General features: G+C 36.8%; 1 protein-coding gene across 1 annotated transcript in view; it reads right to left on the bottom strand.

Annotated features, from left to right (window-relative positions):
- LOC309838896 (disintegrin and metalloproteinase domain-containing protein 5-like) overlaps window positions 1-14,347 on the bottom strand; it is a gene marked incomplete at both ends in the record, with an annotated part of 144,038 nt that extends 129,691 nt beyond the window's left edge. The window contains 7 exons of the mRNA XM_082680312.1: window positions 2,607-2,672; window positions 3,567-3,741; window positions 4,558-4,634; window positions 4,904-4,982; window positions 7,138-7,193; window positions 13,702-13,781; window positions 14,293-14,347. Coding sequence (XP_082536438.1) covers window positions 2,607-2,672; window positions 3,567-3,741; window positions 4,558-4,634; window positions 4,904-4,982; window positions 7,138-7,193; window positions 13,702-13,781; window positions 14,293-14,347 — 588 coding nt within the window. The remainder of the gene's footprint in view (window positions 1-2,606; window positions 2,673-3,566; window positions 3,742-4,557; window positions 4,635-4,903; window positions 4,983-7,137; window positions 7,194-13,701; window positions 13,782-14,292) is intronic.
- Window positions 14,348-20,389: the final 6,042 nt, after the last annotated feature.

Raw genomic sequence — 20,389 nt, 5'->3', positions numbered from 1 at the left:
TTACAACTGATACCACAAAAATAAAAAGGATTATAAGAGACTACTATGAATAATTATATGCTAACTAACTGGATAACATAAAAAACATAAATTCCTAGAAATCTAACCTACCAAGACTGAAATATACAAAAATATTAAAGATATTACTAGATCAATAATGAGTAAGTAATGAAAATGAATCAGTAATCAAAAACCACATAATAAAGTAAAATCCTGGACCAGGTAGATTCACTAAAAAATTCTATCAAACATTTAAAAAAGAAAGATCCCAAAGAAATATTTACACATTCATGTTCCTTGCATCATTATTCACAATAGCCAAAAGGTGAAGAAACTTAAAGGTCCATTAACAGGTGACTGGATAAAGAAAATATTGTATAGGTACACAGTGGGATATTATGCAGCCTTAAAAAAGAAGGGCATGCTGTCACATGCTACAACATGGATAAAACTTTAGGACATTATGCTAAGAAAACATAATACTCTGTACTCCTTCATTAGAAAACAATTCAAGAAACAGGTGATTTCACACTGGTGGGCTATTTCAAGGAAAGGCACTAGGAGAACTTCTTTTGCAAGCTCCCTACTGGGCTTCACAAAGGTCGCAGTTAATCCTCATACCTGCCACTGGTAACCACATAGCAACGTATATTTTGTTTAAAAGAAGTTGTTCAGGGGCTTCCCTGGTGGCACAGTGGTTGAGAGTCGGCCTGCTGATGCAGGGGACACGGGTTCGTGCCCCGGTCTGGGAGGATCCCGCATGCCACGGAGTGGCTGGGCCCGTGAGCCATGGCCGCTGAGCCTGTGCATCCGGAGCCTGTGCTCCGTGACAGGAGAGGCCACGGCAGTGAGAGGCCCGCGAACCGCAAAAAAAAAAAAAAAAAAAATTGTTGAAACCTTTTAAACTGTATTTCTATGCCTTTGAAATCTTAGTAAAGAACATTTTCTGTGTGAGGAAAAACAGGTGGTTAAAAAGTAATCCTGTAAAACGAAAAAAAAAAAGAGAAGAGAAAAGAAAGAAGACTACAAAGGTTTTAAGATACTGTATCAATAAAAGGCCACCAGATTAGATAAAAAGGGTCTGAGATTGATAAAAGTCCAAAAACATCTCTGGGCTACCAACCAAATAAATAAATGGTTATTGGTTTAGGCCACTAAATTTTGGAGTGGTATGCTACACAGTAAGAGATAACTTACACTTATCTTAAAGTCTACTTTGATATTAATCTAGCTAAACAGGATTTTAGAATATTTTTATGGTATATTTTTTATAATCTTTTACTTTTATGACATATTTTTGACGTCAGTTGTAAGCAGAGCGAGTATGTACGTGTGTGTGTCTTACATCACACTCTGTCTTTGCTTTTAATTAAACTTTATCTTTGGATTTTAACTGCTGTACTTAGTCCCTCTGCATCTAATATAATTACTTACATATCTGAGTTGAAATATTTTATCTTAATTAGCTTTTAATTTGTTCCACATTTATGAAACAAAAGTTTAATGTACGTTTTTCTTTCCCTTTATTGCTTTCCTTTTGTTGATTATGCTTAAAATTCTGCTTTCCTACTTCTAATTGCCTTGTAATTTTGTAAGAATGTGATTTTAGTGTATGTGTTGACTTTGCACTGGGTCAGCTTAGCCACACTAAAAAACCTATCAACTCTTTAATGAGTCATACACTTCAATTTTTGTCACCTCTGCCAAGAGTTAGCTCAGCTTCCCTGCCTCATATTCACCTCTTCAGAACCAATGACTTCCTTATGGGAAAAAATATCTTTATTTTATAACTTATATCTTAAAATTTTAATATCTCAAAATTTTGTGGGTCTAATCTATGAGTTTTTGTTTTGCTAACCCTTGTACATGGTGGCTAAGTCTCTTATGGATTTTGAGCTCATATATGGCTGATATGAATCTGCAGGAATCCTGCTTGAAGTTGCATTCCTCCAGAGAGAAATACTACTTGCTTCCATCAGCTGCCCTCAGATCTACCAACCTGGGACAAATGTAGCCTCATAGCTTAGAATCTACTAATTGCCCATGCTGTATAAATTCAAAATCCAAACCTATACAAGACCTGAAGTACAGTCATGCATCCTCAATATGAGAATTTTGTTCATTTTCTGTCATTTCATTTACCTTGAACTTAGGAGAACAAAACATAACTTGTTTCCCTAGAACTTAGCTAGAACAAAACATATAACTTGCTTTCTCCCTTTGCTTAGAAGGAGTGGCATATTTGTTTTGTAGACTACCCTTCCAATTAGGCTGAGGCAATTAGATATTATTGTATGTAGGGGTAGGGTTTGGAGGAGTTCTAATCTATGCTTCCATTGAGGATGTAGTCCTTTTGAAAACAAGAAAAATAGCTGGCAAGCTTCAGAAAATGATAGTTCACTTTACAAAAGCAGTTAGAGAGCCCAGAATACAAAATAAATGAATTAACAAAAACTTGGTGTATTCATAATTTTTAAGCATTCATTGCAAAAGCAAAATAAACTTTTATCAAAAAATGGTTTTAAAATTTTTATTATATCCTTGAAATCAGTTTAAAGACGATTGTTAAATCATTTAAAAATAACAATGCAAAAAAAAGAACCTACCAGATTTTTATCCACAACAATATACATATCAAGATATTGGGGAAATAACTTGAAATAGCCAGGTGTCTGAAAAACATACAACATGAGTCTTGAGAAATTTCCAAAAATTTGCCTTCTGTTGAAATTATGTTCAGAGATAAACTGAGAGACGAGTTGATACTGATTAAATATTAAGGTGATTTTTAACTACAAAATTTATGTACTATTCAGAAAATTCCAGTCCAAAGCATGCTGTGATTAATAAGAATTTTCAATGAGACTCCAAGCTATACAAGAACCCAGGTATATTTCGATTTTTGCAGTAGCTGAAATTAGAAATATTAAGTTTCCTTTCCTTAGCCTTGTGATAATTTTTCATAGTAATCTTCCATGTGCGCAGATTTTCTGCCACCAATTATTAGAAACTACTTTTGACAAACAATGTAGTTTAGAAAAATGTTACTAAAGTTTACAATCATAGGCAGTTCACTAGAGCCAGGAAAGTTATTTATGGCAGCTTACAGGTCTTTGTGGAGGAAGAATTCATCAGTTTGCTTTACATGTACCTTATGTAAGCCACTGATATTATTCATTTCTGAATTCTCACATTAACAAAGACTCATTTAGAAATCTAGATCACATATTATTTTCACCTAAATTACCAGAATAATTGAGGAAAAGGAATAATTTACATTAATTATCCAAATGCCCACACAAGAAAATTAGTTTTTTGCTTTATTTAATCTTATATTCACATATGTTTCCAAGGTTAATTACCTAAGTTTTTGCTAAACTTTCATCTAATAACAAGCATAACAAAGAACTTAATTTCTTTCTCCATCCATTTGAAAAGTCATGTAGAGCCATCATGAAAAAGTAAAACAAATTTAAAATTTGCATATCACCAAATTTTGCTCTGAAAGTATTTTTCATTTCATAAAATTATACTGAAAAATTTAAAATTAAACAGTCCACACTTACTTCTGAACTTTTTCTGACTTGATACTGTGAGCTATCATAGATATAAGTGTCATTTTCCCATAACAGAGGAGTATTAGTTATATCATTTTTTTCTTCATGAATCATGTGCATGAATCCTGATACAGCTTCCATTGGTTCAATTCCATATGAGATGTTTTTAAACTGCAATATTCCCCTGAATGTTAAAATAATCAAAACAAATCTGATATGATTCTACTGAAACTATGAGAAATGTTGATGTTGGCCAAAAATTTTTTTACATTTAAAGTCAGTTTATTTTTCTACTTATCTCTTTATTCTTTGAGGTGTTGCTCCAGAACTGGACCAGTAATAACACAGGATATGAATGGCTTTTTATTACAAATATTCTAATAAAAGTATTTTGATTATCTTAAAGAAAGAAGGTCAGTGGCACGCATCCATGTGCTAAAGGGGTTAAGACCTCTACCTAGGGTGTTGATTTTCTAAGCCAACCTTTAGGAGCCATAGACACTCTTTTCCTTGGTCTTAGGTCCCTTTCTTCTCTTTGAAATCTCTACCTCTCCTCTGACACTTCACGTCTTAAATCATTTATCTGTGTGGCTGAGTTAAAGGTGCTATGCGCCTAAGAATGACTATGAGCAGAGCCAAAGTACCTGTCAGACTCAGGCATTCCACACTGTCAACCATTCTAGGAAATTAAGACACGAGTTAAAACATAAGGAATTTGGGAAAACTAGATTAGTATGGAGAGACCCAATCAGCACCTCCCACACTCAAGATTGCTCAAAGCCTCAAGCAGCATATCCTGTTAGAATCAACAAGTAGCCTCCCATCTGGAATGGATGCTGCCAGGGTGACACACTTTATTTTATCAGTAATTCTGGTTCACGCCTTTGGGAATTGAAATAACAAAGGTGACTGTAAAACTAGAAAAGATACATAAAGGATCAACTTATAGACTAGCAAGATCTAGTACTGGCAAATGGAATGCCTTTAAACAGGCTACAACCTGAGTCCTGAACAAATGTTGAGTGATACAAGAGAATTTGGAAAACCTGCAACATATCCATGATAATTGCAATCCATCTGAAAAAAATACACAGAGAAAAACAAATGGATAAGTTCTTTTTGAAATGGACATCCCAGATATCTCACTTATACTTTTTACTTTCACTACCTTAGTACTTTAATATGAGTGGCCATTACCCAATGAAGTTGTGCCAGGTAGAAATAAGAACTAGTCCACTTATTCGATTTCAGTGAATGTGTAAAATAATATTCTAAACTTTCATAATATTTGTATTTTTAAAGAAAATCCAGAATAAGAAATCTGTAACAAAATACCTAAGTCTTACCTGAGCTAACAAAGGCTGAAAATGTTGGGTGTCATCTTTGTCATAAGAATAAACAACAGAAGCTGAAGATAAAAATGATCTAGGAAGAAATCCCCAAAACATGGTCAAATTGTGAACAGAAGACATAGAAAAATTATTCTTCATAATACAAATTTTCCTTTTGAGGGAGAAATTTAAAGTAGTGCATTATCTTGGCATATCCTATTGCCCCAATGCTTGTCATTTACAATAAATTAGGGGCAGAGGGAGGCATTTTAATTATAGTGACACATAATACTAAAATGCATGATAATGAACGGCCTAAATTGCTAGAAATATCAAATAGCGAAATAACATAGGTCTCAATTTCCAACAAAGAACTTTCAATTCTCTGTCATTATTGCTCATTAATTCCAGATTTTAAACTTGAATCTCAAAATTAAAATGTAGGGTTAGGACAGAATTTTGAAAGATTTTTTAGCATCACTACAAATTCATATTCACTAAGCTTAACTAAGTACCAATTCTTCCCAATAACCTGGGTCTGAATTTTCTTTCATTCTCCTCAGTAATTATTCAGAAACTTGACACCGCTCCTGTCAATCATCTCAATAACTTCCATGTCACCTCATCAGATCACCTGTACCCATCCTCACTCCTTATATTTATTCCCAGAGAATGACTACTTCTTTTGCTCAAAGCAAACACTTGTGCTATGCATCCTATTCTGCGCCATGTATTGAAGATACATACTTTATTGGTACTGTAATTTCAAACTCTTCCTCTCTACTCGTTTTTATCTTAACACTATTGAAAAGTTTATTGTCAAGTCATTATCATCCTAAATAACTCTCCCTTGGCCCTGTGTCCTCCTCTAGCTATTCCCTACATATTTTCAATTCTCAACAGATTTTACCAAAAGAGTGGTCTACACACAGTTTCTTTGCTTTGTCAATTCTTACTCACCCTGAACTGCTCTGGAAAAGATTCATAACCACCAGAATGTCAAATCCAAGAGACAGTTTTAAAATTATCATTGCACTGGACTTCTAGCATTATTTTGAAAACTGTGACCACTCACTCTAATCACTTAATTTACATCACACATCACTCTTCTGCTTCTCTTCCTACCTCCCTGACCCTTCTAGCTTGATCTCTTTCGGTAGAAACGAAAAGAGAAATATTGGTCTTTCCCAAGATTCTGTCTCTAGCCACAGTATATTTGTAAGCACTCTGTAAGCTCTCATTTAAAAAAAATTACACCAAACTACTGATTACTGCTAAATCTATATCCCTATTGCCAATCTCTCCTTAGAGATTCAAATTTCTACATTCATATACCTAAGGGAAAAAAAAACCCACTTTAATATCTTATAAGCAATGCAAACCAAACTCATCCCTTCCTCACATAAATATCTCCTTCATTAATATCCCTCATTTTATTACACTATAACCTACCAATTTTCTTAAGCAACAACTAAATTATCCCAGATTCCTCACTGTTTCCCAATCATTCTACCAAATCTATCCTCAAGGTTTACTGAATTTTTCTTTCCAGCGCTATGATCATTGTTCAAGCCACTATCATCACTCACCCAAACTATTATATAATCATACAATTAGACACCTTACCTCCACTTTTACCCCCTCAGAAACAGCCTATAAAGACTCAACGGACCTATATAAGTACATGCTTAAAAACATTTTGGCTTCTAATACCCTTATCATGGCATTCTAGATCTTCTACAGTCCGGCTCCTGCCTACTTTTCCAAAATGTTTTACTTCTATCCTCAATAAACATGTCCTTCAGTCATTCACACTACTTTTTGCACACCACAAAAATCCAGTCTGTCTCACACCTGCACATGATTTCCTTGAAACAGAATGTCCCCCAACACTACCTTACTTCTTCACAGAGCTAACTATCTTCGCTCAAGTCATCTCTTTCCAAAAAGCCTTCTCTGATTTCCAAAGAATACTATCTACACATTTATCTTAATAATGCATTATAAAACAGTTCTCCATTTCTCTATTGATGTGTTTGAATATATCTTTCTATATTATAAATTATTTACCTGTGCCCATGTTTTATTGCCTTTTGTATGCCTATGACTTTACCCAATAACTGATATACAATAGGTATCAAATGTACATATGTATCAAATATACATTTGAATTGAAATAATCCTATTTGTAATTATTTTTAAAAATCAAGAAACCAAAAAATTAAAATTTGAAAAGATAAAATACTTACTGCTTTTTGAGATGGATAAAATATGGTTTTCCTTCTATTGTAATGATATAAGCAACCTGTATATGAGCATCCAAAAAAATTTCAATAACACGTGTAAATAATATATGCAAAAAATGTTTTCTTCAAGTTATGCTCTTAAAACTGACAAAATTAGGAACAATATATAACTATCATATGTGCTTCCCTTCCCATGTGGATGTTGGAATCTTCAGGATTCTGAATTGAATTGCCTCCTATTCACCGTTACTCACATATCTGAGGGACAAGCTTGCTGATAATTACCTTTTGGCTTAGACACACACCACCAATTCACCATGCCCAAGGCAAATGCCAAGATGCCCACCTCACTTGAGAGAAACCTTTGCTTGCTTACTCCCAGACCTCCTGGGAAGTAAATTTTCCTGCTCATTGGAAGAGACACTCCTAAAAGATAGAACTACAAGAAACCTACTACATCTCTAGCAAGGTAACACAATAAGTACCATTGCACTTTGTTTATCGAATGCAAACAATGAAATTCCTCTGGAATAGAAGGTAGGAGAGGATAGAGGAAGGGCAGAGACACGTCTAGAGAACCCTCTAGAAGATAACAGAAAATATAAGATTCATTAAATTATTTATTTGGTTAATTTAAAAAACTTATTTTAGCAAGAGAAGTAGCCATTTAAAAGTTTTCAGTTCTTTAACTTTCTATTAGAAAAGAGCAAGATTCATTGCAGCAGATAAATGTTCTGAGAAGAATCATTTGAATGGCACTCTACAAAGTCTAAGTGGACTCTTGAGGGGACCTGAAAATTGCACCCTCTAAAAATGCCTTCTTATTAAATAAATATGATGAAAAAATAAAGGAGAATATGATAGCACCAATAAAGTTTTAAATCCACATGTCTTACAAAGCAAAACAACAACAAAACTAGGATGCAATTAACAAGAAATGTACAAAACTGACAGGAGAGAAAAACTCAAAAAAGACATCATCCAGAGCTTCTACAACTTTTCATACACAGCATCCAACTGTTTGGAATTGTGTCCCCCTCCATCCAAATTTACATGTGAATTCCTAACCTCAGTCCCTCAGAATGTGACCTTATTCAGAGACAGGGCCTTAACAGAGGTAATCAAGTTCAGGAGAGGTCATTAGTGTGGGCCCTAATCCAATGTGAGCAGTATCCTTGTAAAAAAAAGTAAATCTGGACACAGACATACACAACAGGAGAATCCCACATGAAGATTCATACGAAGACATCTATCTATAAGCTAACAATAGAGGCCTGGAGCAGAACCACCCCTCAAAGTCCCTAAAAGAACCAACCCTGCGAACACCTTGATCTTGGACTTCTAGCCTCCAAAACTATGAGACAGTAAGTTTCTGTTGTTTAAGCCACATTGTTCATGTTTCTTTGTTATGGAAGCTCTAGTAAATGAATACACCATTTTTTCCATTAAAAAATTACAACAAATGCTAAAGAACAAGATCAAATTTTTAAAAATACAAATAAAAAATAGAGAATAATAACAAAGCCACAGTAATATCTATAAAATAACCATGATTAAAATGAGAAGATGGAGAATTTCAGTAGAAGTATAGAATCTTTAATAAAGGAATTAAAATCAGAAAGACATTTCTGATTTTATAGAAGAAAAAATCAATATCTATTATTAAAAATTCAATGAAAGGGTATAAGAGAATATTAGACATAGCAGGGGATAAGATTGGTGACAGGAATATAGGTCAGTAGAAAATATCCAGATTGCAACACAGAGAGAAAAATATGAAAAAGAAAACAAGAGAAATGTGACCAATGAAAAATGTCTAACACTCATGTAATTATAGTCCAAAAAATATGATAAAGATAAGACTAGGAAAGAAATGACATTTTAAAAATTCATGGCTGATATTTTCAAAGCTTATGAAAGGTATCAACCCACAGGCTCAAAATATTCTATTATTCCAAATCAGGATGAACACAAAGAAAGTAAACCTAGGCATGTCATGCTCAAACATTTAAAACAAAAGACAAAGAGAACATACTCAAAAATCAGTAAGAGAAAAATGACCCATTACTTTCAAAATAATTCTTAATAAATTATGTGTGGATGGATCTAGAGACTGTCATATAGAGTGAAGTTAAGTCAGAAAGAGAAAAACAAATTTTGTATATTAACGCATATATGTGGAATCTAGAAAAATGGTACAGATGAACCAGTTTGCAAGACAGAAATAGAGACAGATGTAGAGAACATACGTATGGACACCAAGGGGGGAAAGTGGCGGGGGGCGGGTGGTGGTGGGATGAACTGGGAGACTGGGATTGACATATATATACCAATATATATAAAATGGATAACTAATAAGAACCTCCTGTATAAAAAATAAATTAAATAAAATTTAAAAAATAAATAAATAATGTGTAACTCTACGACTGAAACAATGGACACCAGAAGGCAATGGAATGACACCTTTAAAGTTTTGAAAGAAAAGTAGGAGTACGTATACTAACTTATATTAAGACTTCTAATAAAGCTACGGTAATTAAGGCAGTGGAATATGGGTCAAAATAGGAAGAACAGTCCAATGGCACAGATGATAAAAGGGTCAAGCCAACAAGAAGATATAACAATTGTAAATGTATATGCACTCAGCACAGGAGCACCTAAATGCATAAAGCAAATACTAACAAACACAAAAGGAAGAATTGAGAGTAACACAATAACAGTAAGGTTTTTAACACTCCACTTACATCAGCGGACAAATAATACAGACACAAAATTAATAAGGAAACACTGGCCTTAAATGACACATTACAAAATGCACTGCAGAGATACTTACAGAACATTATATCCAAAAGCAAAAGAATACACGCTCTTTTCAAATGCACTTGAAACATTCTCCAGAATAGATCACATATTATGCTAAAAACAAGTCTCAGTGAATTTGAGAAAATTGAAATCACATCAAGCATTTCTTTTCCCAACCACAGAGGTATGAGACTAGAAATCAAAACTAGAAAATAACTGCAAAAAACACAAACACGTAGAGTCTGAACAATATGCTACTAAACAACTGATGTGTCACTGCGGAAATCAAATAGGAAATCAAAAAATACCTGGAGACAAATGAAAATGGAAACAAAGTGATCCAAATTCTATGGAATGCAGCAAAAGCAGTTCTAAGAGGGAAGTTTCTAGTGATACAAGCCTATCTCAGGAAACAAAATCTCAAATAAGCAACCTAACCTTACACCTAAAGGAACTACAAAAAGAAGAACAAACAAAACTCAAAGTTAGTATGAGGAAAGATAATGAAAAGATCAGAGCAGAAATAGATGACATAGAGACTTTAAAAAAAAAAATGAAACTAAGAGCTGGTGCTTTGAAAAGATAAATAAAATCAATAAAACTTTAGCCACACTCATCAAGAAAAATGAGGGCCCATATAAAATCAGAAATAAAAAGGAAGTTATAACAAACACACCAGAGCTACAAAAAATCATGAGAGTACTGTGAACAATTATGCACCAATAAAATGGACAATCCAGAAGAAATGGATAAATTCTTATAAATGTACAATCTACCAAGACTAAATCAAGAAGAAATACAAAATATGAACAGAATTGTAATGAACTGAATCAGTAATTTAAATAAACTCCCAACAAACAAAAGTCCAGGACCAGATAGCTTCACAGATGAATCCTACCAAACATTAAAAGAAGAGTTAACACTTGTCCTTCTCAAACTATCCCCAAAAATTAAAGAGGAAGGAACACTCCCTAACTTATTCTATGAAGCCAACATCAGCCTGATACCAAAACCAGACAAAGACATCACACACAAAAAAAAATTATAGGATAACATCACTGATGAACATAGAGGCAAAAATCCTCAATAAAATATGAGCAAACCAAATTAAACAATATATTCAAAGGACCATACACCATGATCAAATTGGATTTATGTCAAAGACACAAGGATATTTCAATATCTACAAATCAAATATTGTAATACACCACATCAACAAATTCAAGAGTAAAAATCATATGATCATCTCAATAGATGCAGAAAAAGCTTTTGACAAAACTCAACATCATTTATGATACCTCAACATAATAAAGTCCATATCGGACAAGCCCACAGCTAACATACTCAATGGTGAAAAACTGAAAGCTTTTCCTCTAAGACTAGGAAAAAAACAAGGATCCTCACTCTCATCACTTTTATTCAACATAGTACTGGAAAGCCTAGCCAGAGTAATCAGACAAAAAATAAATAAAAGAAAATCAAATTGAAATGCTAGAACTACAACAGTCACTGTTTCATACAACATGATACTATATATAGAATATCGTCAAGAGGCCACCAAAAAACTATTAGAACTAATAAATGAATTCAGTAAAGTTGCAGGATACAAAACTGATACACAGAAATCTGTTGCATTCTATACACTGACAATAAACTATCAGAAATAAAAATTAAGAAAACAATCCAATTTACAATTGCATCAAAAAGAATAAAATACCTAGGAATAAATCTAACCAAGGAGGTAAAAGACCTGTACTCAGAAAACCATAAGACACTGATGAGAGAAATTGAAGATGACACAAACAGATGGAAAGATACACTGTGTTCATGGATTCCAGGAATTAATATTGTTAAAATGACCATACTACCCAAGGCAATCTACAGATTCAGTGCAATCCCTATCAAACTACCAATGGCATGTGGCTAGAAGAGCCATACTCAAATAACTAGCTTCTGCAAGTTAGCAAATCAATGACAGCCCAAAGTTTCTGAAAGTCAGCCAATCAGTGACAGCCACAGCTTCTAGATAGGAGTAAGTGCCTCTCTCCTCTGACACTGCACTGATGAGGATTCTGAAAGTGAGAAGGCCAGCAAGTACTCTTCCTGTACTAACTGCACTAACACAGCTGAAAGCCTGACAGCACCTAAACACTCTCACTTCAGAAAGCCCATGGCTCCCTGACACCAGGCTTCCCAAAACCTTACATAACATTAACTCTGGCTTTCTTCAGAAAGACTGTGTTTACAACTGGCCCTTACAGGCAAATTGGAAGTTCCCCATTTTTTAAAATAACATATCAAGTTCAGTTTATAGTTTGTTCACAGGTTCACAATCTTTTCAACAGTTCAGCTCATTTATGATTAGTTATGAGTTTGAACATGTGAGTTTCACTGACACAGCTGCAAGATTTTCAAATTCAATATTTTCAATTCTTTTTGAAATGTTTTGGAACTACTACCTATATTTTTATATGTGTATATTTAAACCCCAAAATGTCAAAAGGCAAGTGCAAATTTTGTAATGAATTTGCTAACAGTAGAAACTCCTCAACTGAGGAAAAAGTCCTTTTGAAGCTCTTTGTGCAGTTTGCAATTGTTCACTAAACATCAAAAATGGTGGAAAGTCAAATATAAACCAGCACATACTAACAGCTAGGCAAAAAAAATAAATGGTTTCCTCCTACAGTACCAAAGAAGGTCATATAACAAATTTGGGGGATTAAGAAAAATTCAGAGGAAGAAGATGTAAGACTTGTAGCAGGCACTGTACTGGTTTTCCACTCTGTGTATCAGCAGTCTTTCTGCCCAAACGTCTAGCTGAATGCACAACTACCAGAAATACCTTTTGATTCCAAAATTGCAAGCAAATTTTCAAGTGCCAAGTTAAAATCCACTGCCACTATCAAAGAAGTAACACCAGCTGGCCCTATGTTTAACACCTGTGGACCCTCATCCTGTAAATATCTATCTAAATGGGTCCATTTTACCCAAGATGATTTAAAATTACACTGGCCAAAATGAAGAACTTTTGACATTCCCAAATTAGTTTATCTCCACATGCAATTGGGAAAAAAAAAAGTGTAACAACTAGGCAAAATGAGTGGGAAGCTTATTTAATTGGTATCTAGAGCCTCTAAACACAACACGGAGAAAATTGTTCCCCTCCAAGCTATGGCTGAAAAGCTGACCCAGACTGTCTCTTAACTTGAAAAATCAGCTCATCTTTCTCACTTTCACTCACTGATCACTTTCAGCTCTTCCCTAACTGAAAGTTGAGGTAAGTAGCTGCGGGCAAATCCGCAGGCCTAGGACTTGGGGCGGGGCCCAGAAAACTCAGTAATCAAGATAAGTACTATTTCAATGCAATACTTTAAACAATCAAAATTAATGCAAAACTTCCGTGATGGAAAAAAATATCAATACCTTCAAGGAAGACAGGATCTGACCTGGTCTAACCTCATTCAGCCTCATCCTAATCCCAGTTCTTTGCCACTCCCTTAAATTCTGCACCTGAGTCAAGCACTTTGCTTGCCTTTCCCTAGTGCTGGCCCCGGTGGATCCTCCTTAGAATCCTTCATCCTCAACAGAAACACACACACACAGGGTCACACACACAAATACACATCAAAATGCTCCTCCCTGTGAACCTGGCCTGAGTGGTCAGCTGTGCCTCCAAGAGCTGGAGCCCACCTTCAGCTACTAGGGTCTTGATATTAAAAGCAACTTAACACAATTTAAGAAATAAAAATATTTTTTCCCAATTACATTAGTTTCTGGATGTTTTATTGCCTCGGATGTTGAAATCTTTTCAGGAACTGTGGTCTGCAGAAAGGTTTTATGAGGATCTAAAACAAAAAATAAGCAGTTACTGTGATACTTGTAATCTTGCATTATTCATTTCTAAACTCAATTCATTTGTTTCTCTACATTACCAAGTTTTTCTTATAATCTATGCATCTACTTTTCCTTTCTGCTGTCCTTCGGTCATTCTTACCGATAAATTTCTTAAGCCTTGTCAAATCTTAACTTTTTATTCGCTACACACACACACACACACACACACACACACACACACACACACACACACAAAGTCAGACTGCTGTAGGGAGAAAAAGGCCACACCTTTCATTTCTGTCCGTTTTACAGACAAGGAAACCACCCCACGGAAATGAAAAGATTTCCCCCGGAGTCTGCCTCTCTGCCTCCTTAGCTGCAGACCTCGAGGCCAAGGGTCGGGAGGCTGTGGGGGGTGAAGGCGAGGGGCGAGGGGAGGGAGGGAGTACTGAGCCTGGATCCTGGACCAACGAGGGCAGCCCCCCGACAGAACAAAACGAGGGGAACGGTCTCTGGACTCACTGCGGCCCCCGTGCAGCCCGCCTAGGCCAGTGAACAGGACCAGCAAGAGGAACATTGCTCCGCTGACTTGGAGCCGCCCTGGCGCAACAGCGACGTCCGTTGCGCTGAGGGCGGAGCGCGGGAGCAAGACGCGCGCCAGCAGGGGGCGCACGGGGAAAGCGTCGGAAGGAAAGAGCCGGCGGAGCGCTCGGCGGCCTCGGGCCGCGGCGGGCGCGCGCGCCCAGCGTGCCGCGGATGGGCCGGTAGGGCGTGGGGGAAACTTTCGCTCCCTAGTTAAGGAAGGAAAAGCCGCGCGAGTTCCAGTTCTCAGATGAAGCGGGTGCCTGGTTTTGTTTGCGTCTTTTCCTTAGGCCGGCGGTTTTTGTTTTTGTTTTTGCGGTACGCGGGCCTCTCACTGTTGTGGCCTCTCCCGTTGCGGAGCACAGGCTCCGGACGCGCAGGCTCAACGGCCATGGCTCACGGGCCCAGCCGCTCCGCGGCATGTGGGATCCTCCCGGACCGGGGCACGAACCCATGTCCCCTGCATCGGCAGGCGGACTCTCAACCACTGCACCACCAGGGAAGCCCAGGCCGGCGGTTTTTGAAGTAATTTCTAATCCCAGTGAAGAGAAGGAGCAAGGATGAAAATGCTCAAGTTACTGACAGCAAACAAGGTTCCTCCTAGTACATTACTTACCGCAGGAGGCGGCAAAATGCGTGTATTTGCAAAGACTGGTGCGAACACGGTGGCTTCTCTACATTTCATGGTTGGATATGCCATTGCTAGACAGCCATGGAATGCAGAAGACCCCATATACGATCCTTGTCCGAGTATAGACTCTTCCAAAAAATCTTCCTTAGTACCCTAAGTTATTATTGCCACACTCTGTAATCTTGCAGCCCCTAGTTTTTACGTGTTTACCTAGCCCTTTGTACGTTCTGCGTCTATTAGGACCAAGAACAGTTTGATTTCTTGACGTCTGTAGGCGTTCTTTCCTTCGCAGATCCTAGCCCACATCACATTAAATACATTAAAATACAGCCATACTCGATCCTGACTCTAAGTTTGCTTTAACAAATGTTGAAATCATGTCTATAAATTCACTTTGAAACTGCTTGGCAGTCCTGAAAAACCAAGAGAAGTTATTAGCAGAATAGAACAGTAACAATCTTTGAAAAGAATCAAGTGGCAGGAAATAAAGTCACAAGTGTTGGAATAAATAGTAGAATGGATACTTATCGCTTTGTGGATTTGCAGTTTGGAATATCCGATCGACAAACTCTCCCAGGAAGGAACGAGAAAGGATTTTTAAAAATAGAAAATACCAAAATAAAATTAAGAGGTAAGGAGAATAGAAGTAGAACTGTTAATAATAGCATTTTCCAGAAAGAGAAAAATTTAAATAATTAGGAGGAAATATTTAAAGGGATAATGGGGAAAGTTTCTCTTAACTTGAAAAATAAGAGAATGACTTAAGAAAGGACCCAGGTGTTAAAAACTGGGCTTTGGAGGAAAAACAAATGTGAAATTTTAAATGACAGGAAAGATTCTGAAATCTTCCAGAGGAAAAGAACAGAGCACCTATCAAGGGACAAGAGTCAGATTGACATTAACAGCCATACTAGGTGCATGAAATCAGTGGGTTATTAAAGTGTTGACTTCCAAACAGCTAAGGATGGCAGTCACACTAAGCCAGCCTCTTGCATACACTTTTAGAGGAGGGCCAAAGAACTGAGTCAAGTGGGCATCACTGAAGACAGTACTCTTGGAATTTACCTGGACTCTACAGCTAAAATCAGACCACTGAATTGGTCAAATTATTGTACACTTGAGTTTCTGACAGTTCTGTCACTATTGCAAAACTAATTTCCTCTGTGGATACCGACCAGATTTCTAGTGTACATTAACACTGGACAATGCTGTTGGTGTGCATGCAAAGCCTATAGCCTCTCTGACACATCGAACACCCTGAAAACAAATAAGTGTGTGCTTAAAATGGACACAGATAAAGGATATTGCCTTTGTATGGGTCTGGGCTAAAGCAGTGTAAGAATATCTTTAAGAAACTCATGAGTGTGGAGTTAGCTACAAAGTAGCTCTTGCCCAAGGTACCTACTGTTCCTATTGGCACTGCCTGTCACTTGCAGAGAGATTGCAGTGGGTCACTCACTCACCTAATCATTAAGGAAAAAGTATATTTTCACTTGAGCTAATTCTTATTTTTTTGGGGGCGGGTATAGTTGTTTCCCAATGTTGTGCTAGTTTCTACTGTACACCGAAGTGGAGTTCCCTGTGCTATACAGCAGGTTCTCATTAATTATCTATTTTATCCATAGTAGTGTATATATGTCAATCCCAATCTCCCAATTCATCCCACTGCCCCCCCTTCCCCCTCTTCGTGTCCATATGTTTATTCTTTACATCTGTGTCTCTATTTCTGCCATTTACAGGCAACTCTGCAGGAGCTACATTATCCTTGATTCCATAGTACATGTTCAGAAAACACGTTTTTGCACCTGCTCTCTAGCTTTCACATGGTATATCCATGTCTGAGGTTGGCAAGGCTGGACCAAGGGTCTAGGCAGCTCAGCTGGGTTCAGGAAACGATTCCACAAGCCAATAAACTGCAGAGGGAGATTTGCAAATGTAGTGGCTGGAAAAGCCACAACGCTTCTCTTCAGATCTTCCTGGAGCTGACCTACTGCAAGTAGTTGTCACTCTGGCTGAAATCTGTTGTGTTATAGCCATGCACTAGCCGCTTGTATTATTGATTGTGAAATATCCTTTCATCAGGATCCACAGAGCGACATGCAAGAAAATAAAGAAGATATAAATAAGTGGAAATATCCCATTTTCGTGAATTGGAAGATTTATTACTGTTAAGATCAATACTACCCAAAGCTTTCTACCAGCTAAATGCAGTCATTATCCTAATGGCATTTTTTGCAGAAATTAAAAAACCCATCCTAAAGTTCATTCGGAATCTCAAGAAGCCCAAATACCCAAAACAATCAAAGAAAAACATGCAGGTATCACACAAGTTATTTCTGCTCAGTCAAGCTTTCAGTAGTCTGTTTTTCAAAGAGAACAACCTGTAGTACAAGACTGTTTAGAGAAGGCCCAATTTAAACATCTCTATGGATGAGAATGAAAATAATATGTACAGTACAAATTTAGTCACCTGCCATCAAAAGAAAGTATTTGAGTTGGCAAAAATGATCCCAAACCACGTGATTTGGCATCTGAAGACACCTTCTAACAAAAAACTGTAACCTCCTAATGATAACATTTCTGGATACAAAGAGAACTACATAGAGAACTACATAAAGCTTTCTGTAATGGTGGGACTTGGTAGGCACAGGCAAGACAGGAGAAAAAGTGTCTCTCAAAAGCCAAATGCTAACTTTCACCCAGTACTCAAAGTTTCTCTCAACTTTGAAGTAAAGTTATGTAGTCAGAATTTTCCCTTCTAGGTTAAAGTTTTTCTCTCAGCTTCTTGGGAAACGTCGGCTAGGTATCCAAACAGTTTTTAGATCACACTTGTGGTGGGCCTATTTCATGAAATTTAAATTAATTTTTCCTTGAGCAACCAAATAGGAGAAGCACCATTCCTGCCTCCAAATCTCTTCTAGACTTCAGGTGAAAACAGAAAAAAAGAAAAAAGAAATGACCCCCAAACCCTGGAAAAGTTCAGTAAGCCCAGAATTATGGAGGATATTCCAATATAATTTATCAAGGAGAACATATAAACCACTGTACGTGAGCTTCAATATTGGAATAGGAGCAAATTTCCTGTTGGCACATTTGGCCAAAGAAGACACAGAGAAGCTAGAAGAGCACAGGGATTTAATTGAATTTTTTGTGTTTAACAATTCCCTGAACCAAAAACCCAAGAAGGTACTGTTACATCCAATTGGCTAAAAGAAAGCCTCAATTAAAAATCACCTTGTAATTAAGTGGTAGTGTTCCCAATTATAGGATTCACAGAGGCCATCGGTGCTGTAACCTAATATGGCCAGGTTAAGGACTATGGAACTCAACTGATTCAATCATTTGAAAGAGTATTGTGTGAAATATCACATCCTGCGCATTCACACAGATGCACGTAACTATTCGATTGGATATTCCAGAACTTCTCCAAAGAAGTTAAAATTAAAACCAAATATGATGACTCAGTTAAGGATTGTGAAGAAGCTACTTCCATAATACCTTAGTTAAATACTCAGATCCTATAAGCAGAATTTTCTGTCACTGTTTAATTACAGAGAGAAATAATTAGAAAACTGGTAGAAATGTAACAGGCCAAGATTCAAAAAGCCTACCTTAGACTTTCATCTTTTAAATATATACTTGGACAGATTCTTACAGAAAGCATTTCTGGGGTTAGAGAGACCAGCCGAAAACAGAATAGAAAGGATCCTGATCCTTTTTCTAGCCTGCTCATAAGCATCCCAAAAGCCCATGAAGCCCTTGCTTGAACTTTTGAAAAGAAGACAAGATCTTGGATATTATGAAGTTATAAAGCTTACTAGATCTCCAGCGATCTGAAAACAATAAGCAAATCCTTCTACAATACTTATTACATTTAAGAAATTATCACGGCAGTCTTTGCCAATTGAAAAGAACGCAGTCCTCCTCAGAGTGAATATTACAAATGTGCCAAGCTCCAAGATAAATTCTTCGTCACTGAAATTAAGGAAAATGGATTGACAATAATTTTCTCCTCTTCCTTAAAAACTGGTTAGTGTATTTACATATACGTTTGGTGGTTTCATTTTAAAACAAAATTGGATACCTAAGCTTCTGCACCCATTTCCAATGTGGGAAGGGGGGAAGTTTACCCACACCAGCAAGCAATTCTCTGACACCCGCTGCGTGTGCTACTATTCAACTCAATTCTAACACTGTTTATGTGGAGATAGTGCCAGACCCCACAGATGAAGGGTTCAACCCCAAAAGACTGCCCCCTCCCCTCACACTTCAGATACCAATCCCAAATCCACGTTGTCACCTGTGCTTCTGACAAACCAGCTGTCAACTGCAGGTTCCCACGATGCCCTCCTTGAGTTTGCTACAGTGGCTCACAGAACTCAGAGATAACACATTACTTATTAGATTACCTATTTATTATGAAAGGACTTAACTCAGGAACAGCCAGCTAGAAAAGATGAATAGGGCAAGGTATGGGAAAAAGTCAAAAGCCATCTTGCCTTCTCCAAGTGCACCACTCTCATTGTATCTCCGTTGTATCTGGTGTTCACCAACCCAGAAGCTCTCTGAACCCCATCCTTTTGGGTTATTATGGAGGCTTCATTACATAAGCATAATTGATTAAATCATTGGTCACTGGTGATTCAACTCAATCTTCAGCTCCTCTCCCCTCCCTGAAGGTGTGGGGGGCGGGTGGTATACATTCATTCAATCACATCTTCTTTACCCATTCATCCATTGATTGACACAATTTGTTTCCATATCTTGCCTATTGTGAATAATGCTGCAATGAACATGGGAGGGCAGATATTTTTTCCAGATCCTGTTTCCCTTTTATATGGGTATATACCCAGAGGTAGACGGATGGATCATATGGTAGTTCTATTTTTAATATTCTGAAGAAACTTAATACCATTTTCCATAGTGGCTGTACCAATTTACATTCTAACCAACAGTGCGCAAGTGTTTCCTTTTCTCCACATCTGTGCCAACACTTATCTCTTCTCTTTTTGATAATAGCCAATCTAACAGGTGTGAAGTCTCACTTTAGCTTCAATTTGCGTTCCCTGATTTGCATTCGCTGATGATTAGCTATGTTAAGCATCTTTTCATATAGCTGTTGGCCATTTGGATGTCTTCTGAAAAATGTCTCTTCAGGTCTTTGGCCAATTTTTCAGTTGAGTTGTTTTTTTTGATATTGAGTTGTATGAGCTGTTTGTATATTTTGGATATTAACCCCTTATTAGTCATATCATTTGCAAATATTTTCTCCCATTCAGTAGGCTGTCTTTTCATTTTGTTGATGGTTTCCTTTGCCGTGCAAAAGATTTAAGTTTAATTAGGTCCCATTTGTTTCTTTTTGCTTTTATTTCCTTTGCTTAAGGAGACAGACCCAAAAAAATATTG

This window comes from Grampus griseus (genome assembly GCF_964374135.1).
Source record: "Grampus griseus genome assembly, chromosome: 21".
In the NCBI taxonomy this organism is placed as follows: Eukaryota; Metazoa; Chordata; class Mammalia; order Artiodactyla; family Delphinidae; genus Grampus; species Grampus griseus.
The sequence above is the reverse complement of the archived record's forward strand: the minus strand, read 5'-3'. Positions and strand labels throughout refer to the sequence as shown.